Source organism: Trichechus manatus, unplaced genomic scaffold, assembly GCF_000243295.1.
Source record: "Trichechus manatus latirostris isolate Lorelei unplaced genomic scaffold, TriManLat1.0 scaffold00023, whole genome shotgun sequence".
Lineage (NCBI taxonomy): Eukaryota > Metazoa > Chordata > Mammalia > Sirenia > Trichechidae > Trichechus > Trichechus manatus.
This window is the reverse complement of record NW_004443959.1, coordinates 10,084,881-10,102,025: the sequence shown is the minus strand read 5'-3', so window position 1 is coordinate 10,102,025 and position 17,145 is coordinate 10,084,881. Positions and strand designations below refer to the sequence as shown.

Genomic DNA, 17,145 nt, shown 5'->3' with positions numbered 1-17,145 from the left:
GGGCAGCGGAGCTGCTCCCTCCCACTGGAGCTCGACTCCTGCGGTGAGCGGCCCCGGCGCTCCGGCCGGCTTTCCTTTGTCCCCCGGGCCGGGAAGGAGCTGCGGGCGCGGCGGCGTCAGTGCGGTCGGTGCACGCCGCTGCGGCTGAGGCGGCGGCTCTCCCGCTCCCCGCCGCCGGCTTCCCCGCGCTGAGGCGATGCCGGACCAGATCTCCGTGTCGGAATTCGTGGCTGAGACCCATGAAGACTACAAGGCGCCCACCGCCTCCAGCTTCACCACCCGCACTGCCCAGTGCCGGAACACGGTGGCGGCCATCGAGGAGGTGAGCGTGGCGGGGCCGGGTCTCCGGGGCTTGGTTCGGGCCCTCGGGCACAGCGCGGAGGCCCGCAGGTAGCGCCGCCCGCCCGGCCCGCGCCCCGCCGAGACTTGCACTTCCTCCCCCTCGGGCGCGGTTTCTGCTCCCTGCGAGGTTTGGGAACCTGTCCCCCTCCCCCGTCTCCCCTCTGCCCCCGGATCCAGGGGAAAAGTTTCTTTCTCTTCAAAATCCCGAAGCGGCAGGGTTAATCCTGCTTGAAAGAGAAGCTCTTTGTTCCCGGTGTAGGTTGTTCGTAGGAGCCGGTTGATGGTTACCTTTTGGCTTTTTTAAAGAAAAATTCCCCCTCCCTTATTTTCCTCGCTGGGTTTTGCTGGCTGTGTCGTTTCCCCCCAATGCGGCCAACTTTGACAGGAAAGTCCGTGTCGGCGGGTGAGCGGGAGACCCCCCCCGCTGCGCCCCGCCACTTCCCCTGGGTCCGGAAGCTTGGGTTTGCCCGAGCCTTTTCCCGGCCACAGGAGCGAAGCACGGATTTCATGAACTTGGTTGAGAATGCCGCCGCCCTGCAGTTTGCCCTGGTTCACCCGCCGGAGTTGCTGGCCGGGCAAGTGGGAGGGAGTTGGGTGCCCCTCGCCGCAGCCCTTTTTTCCGCGCCCTGGCTTTCCTGGACTCTCAGGCACTGAGCCTCCGCAGCCGGTCCGTCTAGGGGAAAAACTGGCTGCTCAGAAAAGGTGTGCAGTCTTAGCCAGGAAGGCCTGAGCCGGATTCTCAATCGTGCACACAATCGAGTAATTCAGGCAAGGTGTAGAGAACCAGTGCTTTTAGATCGGAAAGGCCTTTCGTAACAGCTCACCAGTTACATGTGTCTCACCTGCTTGAACCCCTGAATACCTCTCTTACCCATCATTCTGGGAAAGGCCTGATTAGTCACGTGCTTTAAAGGTGCAAAGTCACCATGCCTAGATGCAAACTAGTAAGCATTCAAAATCCTGGGAAGAGAGAACAGTTAAGAACGAACAAGCTTAGGTTGGACATTAAAGCAGTATGCAGTAGTGAAAGGTGCAGTTTGAATCCAGAAACCCTCATTTACTGTTGGTTTGCTTAGATAACGTCACCTCTCTGGGTGTTTCTTTTTTTGAGGTTTGTTTTGAGGATTAGAGACAATGTATGTGAAGTGCCTAGCAGTCTGTTTAGCTCATAAGAGATGACTGGTTTATAAGCCACAAATATAGCAATATTGAATGGGTAATTACATTTCTCTTGGCCTCTGTCAAGTTACAGTGTTGGATGTTGTAGGTATTTCGGAAGAGAAATACTGGGCTAGACTGAGTGAGGAGAGATTGTTTAAAAGTTTTAAATTAAGTGATGGCATTAATTTTTTTGCCCACTTGAACAAAGCATCTGCTGATAGGAATTGCTTGAAAAAAAAAACACCCCAGAATGATTTCCTTTAATGGAAAAATTTTTTCAGTGTAGACATAAACAGTCAATAATAGGTTAAATCACAAGTAACAGGTTCAGCATTCTGAATGTTGTAAGCATAGCTAGGGTAACCTCCCTCCCTCCTTTCTCCTCTCCCTATTTTTGCTAGAAGCTGAGCTACTTGTAAATCTTTTGTAGTGTTTTCTGTGATCCCTAAATCACTTAATTCTACTTTCATCAGCAAGGGTGAAAACGATGCCTTCAGATGAGTGGTGGGCACGGGATATAAAGTTTTTTCAGAAATGCTGGTTGAAAAACAAGAGGAAAATGTTCATGATGTTTTGAAAGTACACCATTAATAATGTTTATGGACTGATTACAACCAAAGAGGTAGCTAAATATTTCTTGAAGGAAGCTTTGTACACTATGCCTTTGAAAATACATGATTGTGTTTAAAGTTCTGTTTCTTTTCCCCATTGCAGTTTGTCAGCTAAATATTATTAACACTGGCAGATGTTGGAAAGCTAAGCAAGTAGGAATTGCTATTAAAATTGGCATACCCTTTCTCTGATTAATTTTCGTTTACAGTGTATAATTCCAAAGCTCTTTTTGTATGATGTGCAGGGGATTAATCTAGAGCTCAGTTACTGAGTAGATTAAAAAGACACTGGATTTGGTCATTTTATTAAACTGCAAGCTTGCCCCATTGCCATCTAAGCACAATAATTGCTTAATGTCTGAAAGAAAAGGGAAAAATTAAAATATTTCAGGCCTATTTCACTTGAAGCAAATCCATTATCCGTATTAAATGATGGTGGTCCATGTGAACTTGGATTTATAAGATGACTAAATTTGAAAGTTATTTACTTTCTGAGAGGACTCCCTGTGAATTCCTTTATATAATGCCCTTTTCCATGGTGTTTAATGTTCAGTTCCATTACCAAAACTTGTTCCATATATGGTTTTATAACAAATGGTGCCCACGTATTTTGGTTTTAAATAAACGTTTACTTTTCATACTGAAAGGAAACTTGAGAGTGGGTATTTTGACAAAGTTACTTATTTAACAGAAATAAAATAAGTTTAAAATTGACAAGTTCTAGATCTTATATTTAAACAACTGAGTCATGGAATTGGTAAACTAATTTTAAACCGATTAACCTTTGTTGTTGGTGGTTGCCCTTAAGCTGATTCCGACTCATGGAGATCCCTTGTATGCAGAGTAGAACTGCTCCATAGGGTTTTCAAGGCTGTGACCTTTTGGAAGTGGATCGCCAGGCCTGTCTTCCAAACGTGCCTCTGGGTGGGTTTGAACTGCCAACCTTAGGGCTAGTAGTCAGCTCATAACCATTGGCACCACCCGGGAACTCCTGATTAACCTTTGTGAACCTATTATTTCTAATGTGACTAAAAATCATTTTACAACTAAAATTTACTTTTTGATTTGCACACCTGTAGCTGGAATAATATTAGTAGCTATTGAATCTCTATCCTATATCATGGACTTTACATCTGTTGTATTTATTCCTCATCCCTGCTTTATAGGTAAGGAAATGCAGACTCAAGTAATTCGTTCAAGGTTCTAGAACTAGTAAGTGGAAGGACTGGGATTTAATTTGGCTTCATGCTGTTTTCAGAAACTATGCTGCTTCCCGTTACTTTTAATGATGCTGAATTCTGTAATTAGTCCTTTGTCAGATAGGCCTGGGTTGAAGTTTGGTCTCCACCACTTGCCAGTTGTGTGAGCTTGGGTAAGAAACCTTAGGTTTTCTCATATTTCTCAGCTTTAAAGTCAGGATAACAATGCTTATCTACTTTAGAGGGTTGTGGTGAGGGCTTACTGAAATAATGCATGTGAAACATAGCACAGTCCCTCACAGAGACTGATTTAGTAAGTGCTGACTGTTTAATTAACAGATTATATTGTTGTAGTCAATCTACAGAACCCAGTGAGGGTTTTTAGACCAGAGAATCACTAGGTGGAGTGAGGGTGGTATTTAATTGGGGGGAGGGGTGGGAACAGTAGGGGAATGGATGTATCATTGAATGAATAAGTTAATCAAAAACTACTAGATAGCTATTGTTGTAAGCTGCCGTCGCCTTGGCCCCCCCCCCCCGCCATGAGAATTCTGTGCACAGTGGAATAAGACTGTTGTGATCCATAGGTTTGCACCGGCTGATTGTTGGGAATAGATCAACAGGCCTTTCTTCCTAGTGTGTCTTAGTTTGGAGGATCCACTGAAACCTGTTCAGCATCATACCTGTTGCCGTCAAGTCGATTCCAACTCACAGCGACCCTATAGGACAGAGTAGACTAGAACTGCTCCATAGAGATTCCAAGGATCGGCTGGTGGATTCAAACCCCCGATCTTTTGATTAGCAGCTGAGCCCCTAACCCCTGCACCAGCAGGCTTCAGCATCCTCCAAAAAAAAAACCCATTCCGATTGAGTAGATTCCAACTCATCCAGCATCGTAGCAACATGCAAACCTCCACTGCGCTTGAGGTGCATCGGCTAGGAATTGAAATCAAGTCTCCTGCATGGAAAGTGAGAATTCTACCGCTGAACCGCCACTGCCCTCTAGATATCTATTAACCATGCTTATTTTTTAACCGGTTTGTTGTCTTGGCAGGGGATACGCAGTTGAGAGCGTAGATGTGTTAAATTTTCACTTAGTAGAGATCACTTCTCTGGATGAGGTGATGATTTTGCATGATTTTAGCAAAATCTTAGCAAAATCTGATGCTGCAACTGGAGTCAGCTTTGTGTTTTTGGAAATAATGGAAAAAATAAGTAGTTGTGGCATAAATCTGAATAGTGAGCCCCTCCCCCCCTTCTTTTATTTCTGTTTCTGTTTCTCTGAGCCTCTGGACACTTTGAAATATTCTCAAAATAGGGAAGAATTGTATACATACTTGGAATATTTATGTTTTTAATGAGACCCTCCTGCTTTGCTTATTTGGCATTACTAGATGTGTAGTTTTAAAAATAAATTTGATGTTGACTTGTAAGTATTGAACTTTAATCTACTTCCTTCCAGGGCCATGATTCTCTACTATGTTGTTCCTGATTACCCTGGAAATCTCATTGCCGTCACAAGCGGAGGGTTCTAACTGCAGGGGTCGAGTGAGCATCTGCGCCGCTGCGCAGACTCCCAGGGGCCCTGATGTCCTTGGGACCAGATCCACCTCTCAGCAGTTACAGTGGGAACCAGGCCTACGTGCTTTCCAGGCAAGAATGTGAATCTGAATCTTAGCCCTTTGTGACTTCTTTGAAAAACAGCTCCCCACAATCCCAGACTAACAGATTTTGAATTTGTTGTCAGATATTACTTCTTGCCCAGTGCATTAGTGTTTTTGGAAGTGAGCCTCTGTGGTCAAATAGGATCCCCTTTTTATGCTGTGTTCTGAAATCTGGATTAATGTGTGTGGAAATTTGAGTCATTTGAGGAAGGAATGATCTTATGTGATTTCTTTTCCCCATGCTGAATTCAATTTCTCTTGCAGTTAACAGTAAAAGTACTAATGTACCCCTGGGAGGTTCCAGGTCCTGTCATCCATTCAGGATTTATTGAGTCTTTCAGTGTGGCAAGCTGTATGCTAGGTGATGGGAATAGAATACCAAGAGGAATACATTCTCTCTTTCAAAGAACCTACAGACCAGCGGGAAATACGGACATTCTGTAAACACATCAATGCAATAAAATGTTGTGAGGATTGTGGCTAGAAGAATGTACAGAATCCCGTGGTTGCACAGGGGTGGGAGTGGTCAGGTCCGCCTGGGGCTGCAGTTAGGGAGGGGCTTGTTGGGTGATGTGTGACTTGAGTCTTGAAGTCAAGGTAGTCATCTGTGGGTTACCACATGCTTTAGTCACTAAGGTGTCTCATTATGGTCTTCCATATCTACCTGCCTGCCTTAGGTAAATATTTATTGACTCCTGAGGTGGTGGCCAACTAGGCTTCTGTGGTGGGATTTTCATAGCTACTCAGTCCACTGAGGACTGCTCAGGCCAAGAATTTGGAGTAATCGTTGATTCTTGTCTTATGCCACGTTTCAGGGCACTGGTACTTTGCCTCATGGAGCATATACATTCTAGAATGGCACTGTCCAATATGGTGTGGCATCTAGCTTCTGCCACTAGCATTAAAGATTCAGTTCTTCCATCGCGCTAGCCACATTTCAAGTGATCAGTAGCCATATGTGGCTAGTGGCTTCTGTATTGGACAGCGTAGATTTAGAACATTTGCATCATCGTCAAAAATTCTTTTGGAGAAAGCTGTTTTCAACCAAATGACCAGCAGCATCAGCATCACCTAATAGCATGTTAGAAATGCAGAATCTCAGACTCCACCCCAGTCCTACTGAGTCAGAATCTACCTTTCAGTAATATCTCCCGGTGCTTTATATGCACATTAAAGTTTGAGAAACACTATTCTAGACTGTGGTCCTGATTGTACATTAGAAATACTTGGCAAGCTTTTGTGGCTAGAGGTGCCAGGCCCACTCTCTGAAGTTCTGATTTAACTGGTTTGGGTGGGACCTGGAACACTGGCTTTTTTTTAAAAGCCTCTTCCGGAATTAGGGTTGATAATCACTGCAGTAAACAAGTAATTATGTAATATGTCAGGTAGCAAGAAGTCCTATGAAGAAACATTGTGCAGAATAAGAGACTAGAAAGTGATTTTGGAGATCAGGAAACTGAAGTTAGGTCAGGCCTTTCTGAAAAGGTGACATTTGAGCAGAGGCCTGAATGAAGTGAGGTAGTAAGCCATGGAAAATCTTTAAATTGAAGAACAGCATATAAAAAGGCCCTAAGATGAGAATGGACTCAGAGCATTTGAAGAGCAGAAAGACGACCAGTGTTCCTGGAGAGGAGTGGATGAGGGAGAGAAGGATGAGACATGGCCAGAGAGGTGGGAAAGGGCGGATCACATAGGGCTTTATGTGTCTTGGGGAGGGAATTTGGATTTTGTCCTAAGTGTGATGGGAAACTGTTGGAGGGTTTTTTGTTTTTCATTGTGTTTTACATAAAAGTTTACAATTCAAGTTAGTTTCTCATATAACAATTTATATACACATTGTTATGTGACCCTAGTTGTTCTCCCTATACTGTGACAGCACACTCCTCCTTTCTGCCCTGGATTTCCCGTGTCCATTCAACCAGCTCCTGACCTCTGCTTTCTCATCTCGCCTCTGGACAGGAGCTGCCCATTTAGTCTCATGTATCTACTTGAGCTAAGAAGCACACTCTTCACAAGTATCATTTTATATCCCGTAGTCCAGCCTATCTAATCTTTGTCTGAAGAGTTGGCCTCGGAAATGGTTTTAGTTTGGGGCTAACTTAAAGTCCGGGGGCCGTATCTTCCAGGTTCCCTCCAGTCTCAGTCAAACCATGAAGTCTGGTCTTTTCACTAGAATTTGAGTTCTGCGCCCCACTTTTCTCCTGTACTGGAGGGTTTTGAGCAAGGGAGTTATGTTTTCTGATTTACATTTTTAAAAGTTCACTGTGGTTGTTCTGGGGGGACTAGACTATCAGGGACGATTGCAGTCATCCAGGCAGGAGTGGCTGCGATTAGGGTGGTAGCAGTGGGGGTGGTGAGAAGATCCAGTTGTGAGCCATTGTGCAAGAGCTGTCAGGACCTGGTTCTTGTTACTGTGTGCTGGTGGGATAACCAAAAAACCCATTGCTGTTGAGTCAATTCTCATTCACAGTGACCCTATAGGACAGAGTAGAACTGCCCATAGCGTTTCCAAGGAGCAGCTGGTGGATTCAAACTGCCAACCTTTGGTTTGCAGCTGAGCTCTTAACCATTGTGCCACCAGGGCTCTGCTGATGGGATAGAGGTGAACAAAACACAGTTCTTGCTCCATGGGAGGCAGCAGTCAAAGTCAGTTCATTCAGGCTACCTGACAAATGGACCCTCCAGTGTCCCTAGGGTGCAGCTCGTACTTTCTGGTGCTGTTTAGTGTCAGTGTCAAGAGGCCAGCCGTGTGCTGCTCAACATGACTGGTTATAGAGCTTCGTTGGGACCAGTCCTGAATATTTATTTTGCTTTGCTGCAGACACTGACCAGGGAGAGAGTAAAGCAGGGCTGCGTAGACCGGGGCCAGAGAGGTAGTGTTTGCTGCTCTCCTCCACTCAGTTTCTTGGCAGATGATTGCAGGTGAAGCTTTCTTGGGTGCCTGGAATGCTGTTCCTGTTCCTGTTCCAGCTCCCCAAACATTCTTCTTTCCCTAATTGATAAAAAGTGATGAATTCACCTAGTCATCGTTCCATAATATGAGTCCTTTGCTTAAACCTTTTCTGTGTCGTATGTCCTTTAAGTGGATTATAAGGGCCCTTCCAGGTACTTTGGTACTGTTATATTTTATCACGTCAACTATGTTATGGAATAAATGGACCATCAACTGGAGCTAGAATGCTTGGGTTGTATTTTTATGGTGATGGTCATTTTTGTAGAGGAATTTGACTCCGTTGAGTTCATTCATTTATAAATGTATGTTGGGCGCTGTTTTAGTTTCTTAGTGCTGCTGTAACAGAAATACTACAAGTGGGTGGCTTTAAAGAACAGAAGTTTATTTTCTCCCAGTTAGGAGGCAAGAAGTCTCGATTCAGGGCACTGACTCTAGAGGGGAGCCCTGGTAGTGCAGTGGTTAAGCCCTCAGCTGCTGACCAAAAGGTCGGAGGTTTGAATCCACCAGCCGCCCCACAGGAGAAAGATGTGGCAGTCTGCTTCCATAAAGATTATAGCCTTGGAAACCCTATGGGGGCAGTTCTGCTCTGTCCTATAGGTCACTTTGAGTCACAATTGACTGGATGGCAACAGGTTTGGGTTGGTTTTTCGTTGGCTTTAGGGGAAGGCTTTCTCTTTGGGCTCTGGGGGAAGGTCCATATCTCCCTTCAGCTTCTATTCCTTGAGGATCTTCACGTGCCATGGCGTCTGTCTTCCTCCAGCTACTCCTGCCTGTCTGTGTGACTGCTCTGCTCTTTTTATATCTCGCAGGTGATTGGTTTTAAACGCACCCTACACGGATGTGGCCTCCTTAATATGACAAAGAAAGCCCTATTCCCAGGTGGGATTACATGGACTCATAGCAGAGTAGAACTGCCCCATAGGGTTTCCAAGGCTGTATTCTTTAAGGAAGTAGACTGCCACATCTTTTTTCTGCGGAGTGGCTGGTGGGTTGGAGTGGCTGGTGGGTTCAAACTGCTGACCTTTCAGTCAGCAGCCAAGCTCTTCACCACTGCGTCACCCGGGTTCCTGTCTTAGTTATCTAAACCCATTGCCGGCAAGTCGATTCCGACTCATAGCCAGCCTGTAGGACAGAGTACAACTGCCCCATAGGGTTTCCAAGACTGTAATCTTTACGGAAGTGGACTGCCACATCTTTCTCCCGTGGAAGGCTAGTGGGTTTGAACTGCGGACTTTTCAGTTAGCATCTGTGCCTTCAGGGTGCCTTACCACAAGTATTACAACAAACAAAATTGTTGCCTCGTAGCAATCCTATAGACAGAGGTCAGCTGCCCCGAGGGTTTCCAAGGAGCAGCTGATGGATTCAATCTGTTGACCTTTTTTTTGGTTAGCAGCTGAGCCACCAGGGCTGCACCACAAGCATAGGGGTTAGGATTTACAACACATATTTTTGGGGGACACAATTCAATCCATTATAGGCATCTACTGTATGTCGCCACTGTCAGGTGCTGGGGATATAACAGTGGACAGGACTAGCGTGTCCCCTTTAAAGCATTTATAATTTCATGCTTTGTGTACAATTATATTTTATCCTCTTAACTTTTTTTTATGTCATGGACTACTTGACAATCTAGTGAAGCTGGTGGACTGCTTCTCAAAATGATGTTTTAATGAATAAAATAAGATACATAGGCTTTCAAAGGAAACCAATTATAGTGAAGCTCAGTTAGTAAAATATTTTTAAAAATTGCTATACTAATGTGCTTCTTCATTAAGGCATTAATTATCAAGATTTAGTAGTGGATCTAATAAATACCTTCATTTGGAAGCACTGATGAGTGTAAGCAGTATTTTGAGGTTGTGGAAAACTATTATTGAAGTTTTTTTCATTGAAATATACACATCTTGTAGGATTATCCTGCTAGTGATTTCATATGTGAGGCCCCTTGGAGCTGCGTCTATTTGTTCTGCTGACAAGCCAAAGTCTAAACTGTTAAAAGAAGAGTTATAATGTGGTAGGCATTTAGTTTTTATCTGTGTTGGTGACAGTCACAGGTACTGCTAATACTACCACGGTGTGCTGCTTACATTCATAATTGAAGAAAATGCTAAATTTCAGTTAGAGGTTAGTGAAAGTACAGATGCAATTCTTTCTTCGAATCCAAGTTTATAGATCCCCTGAATTCAGGTTCAGAATTCCAGGCTTGGTGGTTGAGATTCTTTTAGTTTTTTTGGAGTGATTGATCGATTCTGCAACAGTACTATTTAAACAAATTTCATAATTATTACTCTGTCATTGTCATGCATTGGTTCTAAAGTCTGTAGGTGAGAAAAGTTGCACACTAAGCTGGTGTTGTAATTATGAAGTAGTAAAGGTGTTGAGAAGAGCCCTTGGGGCTGGGTAAAGATGTGGTTTGACATTAATGGAGGACTCCATGCTTTTTCAAGGTCAGAGCTTTGCAGTTTGTCATATGGTCCCTTGAGTTAGTTCAGATACTTACGCATGCCTGAGAGTTAGCAGAGCTGCAAATTGGGTCTCGTGTGTTCTGTGGTTAGACCCTGACTGGCTGCCTCTTGGCAGGCCAGTTCTCCTATTTTTACCGTAACTTCTTTTCCTAGCATCTCATACACTGCCCTTGACTCTGGAGGGTATGCTTGATTGTGAAGTGATGGTAGATTTATGGGCACTTTCTACCCAAAGTTTTAAGGGCAGCTTTACAGTCTTTGTTGTCTTTGGGGCAGATTACATATTTGCAGTGATGATGATGTTGTCTGAGTGTATTTGAGATATTCAGAGCATAGATCAAGTGTTATTCTCAGTCACTGGTTTTGTTTTTTTTTTTGTGTGTGTGTTTTCCTTGTCTTTTCTTTCTAACATTTATTGGGCACTTATTGTGTGCCAGGTATGCTTTTAGTTCTTTACATACATTAAGTATTAACTCATCTAATTATTTGCATCAAAAGACCTCTTTAAAATCTTAGAAAGCAGTCACTTTGATGATTAAGGTGCACCTGACCCAAGCCATGGTCTTTTCAGTCACCTCATATGCATACAAAAGTTGAACAGTGAAAAAGGAAGACCAAAGAAGAATTGATGCATTTGAATTGTGGTGTTGAAGCGTACTGAATATACCATAGGCTGCCAGAAGAACAAACAAATCAATCTTAGAGAAAGTACAGCCAGAATGCTCCTTATAAGTGAGGATGGTGAGACTTTGTCTCACTTACTGTATACATGTCATCAGGAGGGACCAATCGCTGGAGAAGGACATCATGCTTGTAGTGAGTCAGCGAAAAAGAGGGAGACCCTCAGTGAGATGGATTAATACAGTGGCTGCAACAATGGGCTCAAATGTAGCAACGATTGTGAGTATGGCGCAGGACCTGGCAGTGTTTTGATATGTTATATCTGTTATATATAAGGTTGCTATGAGTTGGAGCTGATTTGACGGCACCTGACAGCAACAATAATATTTAATTATTACAAAAACCCCGTAAGGTAGATACGGTTTCCTCCATTTCACAGGTGAGGAAACCGAGGCCCCAAGAAGTTAAGCAACTTTACCGAGATCACAGAGCTAGTACGTGATGGAGCTAGTGTTCAAACTCAAGCATTTTGACACCAGTCTGCTATTTCTTTTAGCAGCCAACTGCTTCTGTAGCGCCTGGGACAGGAAAGGCCCTTCATGTTGACATTTCTATGACTAGCACAATCTCTTCCTTGCTGTTAGTTTTAGTAAGTCACATATATTGGATTTCTTGAGTGAGTGCTTCTGCTAAATCCTTGCTGCTACTGTTTTCTCTCTGCCTCATCTGTCCTTCTTGCTACAGAAATTGTTCCTCTTTACTCTTTTCATTGCTGTTCACATTCCCAGCCCTGCAGAGCCGAGTGGCTGGGGGTGTTGCTCACAACCTGGCAGGAGGCCTGCCCTGCTCACCATCTTATTAATGATGTCATCTTTCTACTTGGTGTTGAAGATGGCTTTGTCAGTATGATTTTATACACATGCTGTCAATTAAATTGGGTGACTGATGAAGACAGTTCTCGCTAATGATGAATTCTCTTGTCTTTTAGGATTCTAGCCAGGTGATCAGGATTTTGGGGCCTCATTCCTTAGCTTCCCAGAAGAAATCACGTTCTTATTAGTTTGTTTTTTTAAAGCAACAACTACTACAACAGCTGACAGTCTTTGAACCTTAATAAGCACTTTGCTATTTTTTAAATTGATTATTTAATCCTCCCAACAATCCTTTGAGGTAGGTCCTCTTGTTATCTCTATAAAATTGAAGAAACTGAGGCTCAGACAAGTTAAATAACTTTCCCTAGCCCCCACAACTAGCGGTTGATAGAACCGGGAATCCCAGCCAGGCATCTGGCTCCTGAGCATGCTGTCTTAGCCCTTGTGTCCTTTAGGGTCCTACTCCTGTTGGTCCTTTAACGCACCACCTGACAGTCTCCTACTGCGACCTTTATTGCCTCTGAAGTTGCCTCCTTAGGTATTTCTGTGGGATTCTTTAGGCAGGTTCATAATCGTTGATCTTCTGCAGGCTAGTCCCATTGTTGCTGACTTAGAAAGGGTCATTAAATACCAACCCCTGAGGGTTTACTAAGAGGTGTTTACTAAGTGACCTTAACTGCCATAGAGTGAGAGAAAAGGACATCTGGCCCCCTTAGAGCTGAGAGACTGAGAACACTGTCAAGGCTGTGTGCAGAGGACTGAATAGCCACATAGGCAGTGGTCAGATCCATAGAGTATTTTCTCTGTGTCAGCAAATCTGTTTTGAGAGGTGGCCACTGAAGGATGAAGCAGGGATGTGGCGTGTTTAGGCAGACTCGAGCAGAGAGGAGTCAGCACCATGTTGCCAGTTAGGGGACTTTTGGGAGATATTGAAAGGAAGGGAGAGTGTTAAGGCCTTGTATTACATTTATTTCCATGATAGCCCTAACCTGTTACTAACCAGCTGCTAGACCTTGACAAGGTTATTTCACTGGTCCAGCCTCAGTTGCCCCATTGGTAAGACAGAGGGTTGGATGAGATGCAGTCTAGGGCCTTTCGAGCTATTAACCTTCTGTGTCTGTTACTGTTGGCAATGCGATTCATCTGCCTCTTCCCACTTTCTACTTTTTCTGACCATCTTCTCTACTTTTCTCTTTCTCTTGGGTATTCATGTTCATAATTAAGCGGATGGCTGCTAACTGAAAGGTTGACAGTTGGAACCCACTCAGTGGATCCTCAGGGGAAAGACCTGGAGATCGCCTATAAAGATTACAGCCAAGAAAACCCCATGAGGCAGTTCTGCTCTGTCACATGGGGTCACTATGAATCGGAATCGACTCAACGGCACCTAACGACAACAGAGGTGAAAATAAGCTTTACCTGTTTCATCTCCTCCTTTAAAAATTTCTTTCCTCAAAGTATCTCTGGAATAAATACGGTGGTTGGCTCTTGAGCAGGAATTCCATTGGGCGCGTTGATAGTTTAAGTTTGGGACAAATGGGGCTATGTAGTTTGTTGTCTGACCTAGAAGCAGATTTTTGCAGTCACTGCTGTGGTGCTTTGGTCTCTGGATCATATCTTTGTTGTGGTTTGTTTCTGTGGTGAAAAGCAGGTTGTGTTAATGATCACGGGGTTTTGCAGCGATTAATTAATTTGGATTTGCTGAACTTTAAGTACACGTTTTCTTATATTAAGGGTCTACTAGCTTTTCGAGGAACTCGAATTCTCCTTATTGGAAGATGTGTGCTCTGTTATGAAGCAGTAGTTTTTATATTTGCTCTGTGGACTGGTTGTGTTTATGTGGTGGAGCGGAAGGAACTCCAGCCCATGAGCTTGAAGAGCTAGATTCTAGTTTTAATTTGGCCTCCCCCTTGCTCTGTAACCTTGAGCAAGTCGCTGTTCTGAACTCCTGTTCTCCAAAGTGAGGGGTTTGGATCAGATGATCTCTGATTCCCCTCCCTGGCTGAAAATTCCACAATTCTTCGCATCACGTATGTTGTTGTTGTTAGGTGCCGTTGAGTCGGTTCTGACTCATAGCGACCCTGTGTACAGCAGAACGAAACACTGCCCGCTCCTGCACCATCCTCACAATCGTTGTTATGCTTGAGCCCGTTGTATCACTTATAGTGAGTTTGAAAAGCCTGTGGAATAAATATTAGGAAAGAAAACGAGCAAGGAATGGCTAATTTGGAGTCCTGAAGAGAAAAGGTAAGTGCTGAATTATATCTTCAAGTTAAATTAAAACCTTTCTGTGGCTTCCTGAGGTACTTAGTTTCTTTTGCTGTTTTAAAAATTGAGATATAATTTACATACCATAAAATTCACCCTTTTAAAGCGTCCAATTCAGTGGCTTTTAGTATATTCACAGAGTTGTGCAACCATCATCACTATCCAGTTCTAGAAGATTTTCAGCACTCCAAAAAGAAACCCCTGTACCCACAAGCAGTCACTTCCCGTCACTCAACCTCAGCCCCAGGCAACCACTGATCTTTCTCTCTCTATGGATTTGCCTATTCTGGACCTTTCATATCAATGATAACACAACATGTGGCCTTTTGAGTCTGGCTTCTTTTATTTAGCATAATGCTTTCAGAATTCATCCATATTGTAGCATGAATCTGTACTTCATTTGTTTTTATTGCTAAATTATATTCCATTGTATGGATATAAAGGAGCCCTGTCGGATCCACTCTGTGGCAATGGGTTTGGTCTTTTTTGGTTTGGTGGCTCCTTTATATCCATACAGTGGTTAAAGCACTTTGCTGCTAAACTGAAAGGTCAGCAGTTCAAACCCACCAGTCTCATCAAGGGAGAAAGATATATGGCAGTCTGTTTCTGTAAAGATTTACAGCCTTAGAAACCCTGTGGGGCAGTTATGCTCTGTCCCATAGGGTCCCTAAGAGTTGGAATTGACTGGACGGCAGTGGATTTTTTGGGTAAAAACATAACATATCTTGTTGGTGGAAATTTGGGTTTCCACTTTTGGCATTATTATGAATAATGCTGCTATGAACATTCATATACACATTTTTGTGTGGACATATATCTTCCACTCTCTCGGATGTATACCTAGGAGTGGAATTGTTGGGTTGTAACTTTCTGAAGAACTGCCAAACTATTTTCCCAAGTGGCTGTACCACTTTCCGTTTGTACCAGCAATGTATAAGGGTTCCAGTTTCTTTACATCCCAGTCAGCACTTGTTATTATCTATCTTTTTAATGATTACAGCCATCCTGCAAAAAAACAACTAACCAAACCCATTGCCGTTGAGTCAATTCCAACTCATAGCGTGTGAAGTGGTAAATCATTGTGGTTTTGATTTGCGTTTTCTGATGACTAATGGTGCTGAGCATCTTTTCATGTGCTTATTGGCCATTTATACACGTTCTTTGAAGAAATACCTGTTCAAATCCTTTGCCCATTCATGTATTTTCTTCCATTTTGTGGGTTGTCTTTTCACCTTTTTTATAAATATTTTTATTTTTGGTGGAAATATATACCTTAAAACCGGCTTCCATTCCACATTTCAGTGATATTTGGTTATATTCTCCACACTGTGTCAACATTCTTATTATTTCTGTTCTAGTTGTTTCACTTCCATTTACTTAAACTCCTTGCCCCCAACCTGCTTTAAAATAGCTGTTGACCCTTTGGTCTTAGATAATTTTTTTCCTAAACACAGTTCTTAAGAGTGGCCCTCTTTACTTTTTGGGCTAAACTGTTACTTTGTTTAAAGGTGATTTCAGGGGTAGTTTTAATTCAAGATTTGAAGAACAACTCAGAGCCATAGTCTCAGGGACTCCTCTAGTCCCGGTAGGTCTAGCAAGTCTGGATTCTTTAAGAATTTGAAGTTCTCTTCCACATTTTTCTCCCTTTTTATCACAATTATCTTGTGTTTCCCAGATCAGAACATTCAGTAGTGGTAGCCGGGCACCGTTTTCACCATCTTGACGTGTCCTTTGAAGCACAATTTTTTCATTTTGTTGAAGTCTCGAATATCTGTTTTTCCTCTAGTTGCTTGTCCTTTTGGTTTCATATCAAAGAAACTATTGCCTAATATAAGTCATGAAGATTTACAGTTATGTTTTCTTCTAAGAGTTTTACAGCTTTAGCTCTTACATTTAGGTATTTGATCTGTTCTAAGTTAGTTTTAGTATATGGTGTAAGGTAGACGTCCAAATTCATTCTTTTGCGTGTGGGTATCCAGTTATTCCAGTACCGTTTGTTAAAAAGGCTCTTCTTTCCCCATTGAATTGTCTTGGCACTCAAACTCCCATAGATGTATGAGTTTGTTTTTGGCCTCTCAATTCTATTCCATTGAACTATATGCTTTTCCTTATGGTAATACGACAGTGTCTTGATTACTGTAGCTTTTTGGTAAATTTTGAAACGAGAAGTGTGAGTCATCCAACTTTGTTCTTTTTTTTCCATGATTGTTTTGGCTATTGTTACTTCAGTCCCTCGCATTTCCATATTAATTTTAGGATCATGTAAAAATGGCATGGCAGCAGCTTCTGACCTCCTCTAATTTCACAAAGAAGGAAGGAGAATCAACATCAGCAGCCCAAGGCTGATTGCTATGAGGCAGAGGTCAGACATGCCTCCTTTCTCCGCCATCTTTACCAATTCTGACACCAACTGTCCCTCCTGCAGCACTGTTTACTTCTCTGCTGAGTTCAATAATTCATTGCAGCGGCCACACAGAATTCACAGACAATACTCACAGTTATGGGGTTGTCATGGATTAATTGTGTCCCCCCAAAATATCTGTCAGCTTGGCTAGGTCATGATTCCCAGTATTGTATGATTGTCTACCATTTTGTAATCTGATGTGATTTGCCTGTGTGTTGTATATTCTGTCACTATGATGTAATAAGATGGATTAGTGGCAGTTATGTTGATGAGGTCTACAAGATTAGATAGTTTCTTAAGCCAATCTCTTTTGAGATATAAAAGAGATAAGCAAGCAGAGAGACGGGGGGACCTCATACCACCAAGAAAGCAGTGCCAGGAGCACAGCACGTCCTTTGGACCTGAGGTTTCTGTGCTGAGATGCTCCCAGACCAAGGGAAGACTGATGACACAGACCTTCCTCCAGAGCCAACAGAGAGAGAAAGCCTTTCCCTGGAGCTGATGCCCTGAATTTGGACTTCTAGCCTACTAGACTGTGAGAAAATAAATTTCTCTTGTTAAAGCCATCCACTTGTGGTACTTCTG

At 43.2% G+C, this 17,145-nt stretch overlaps 1 protein-coding gene across 1 annotated transcript in view; it reads left to right on the top strand.

Annotated features, from left to right (window-relative positions):
* Window positions 1–44: 44 nt before the first annotated feature.
* ASAP2 (ArfGAP with SH3 domain, ankyrin repeat and PH domain 2) overlaps window positions 45–17,145 on the top strand; it is a 227,684-nt gene continuing 210,583 nt past the window's right edge. Inside the window, exon 1 of the mRNA XM_004373077.2 lies at window positions 45–322. Coding sequence (XP_004373134.1) covers window positions 197–322 — 126 coding nt within the window. The 5' untranslated portion in view covers window positions 45–196. The remainder of the gene's footprint in view (window positions 323–17,145) is intronic.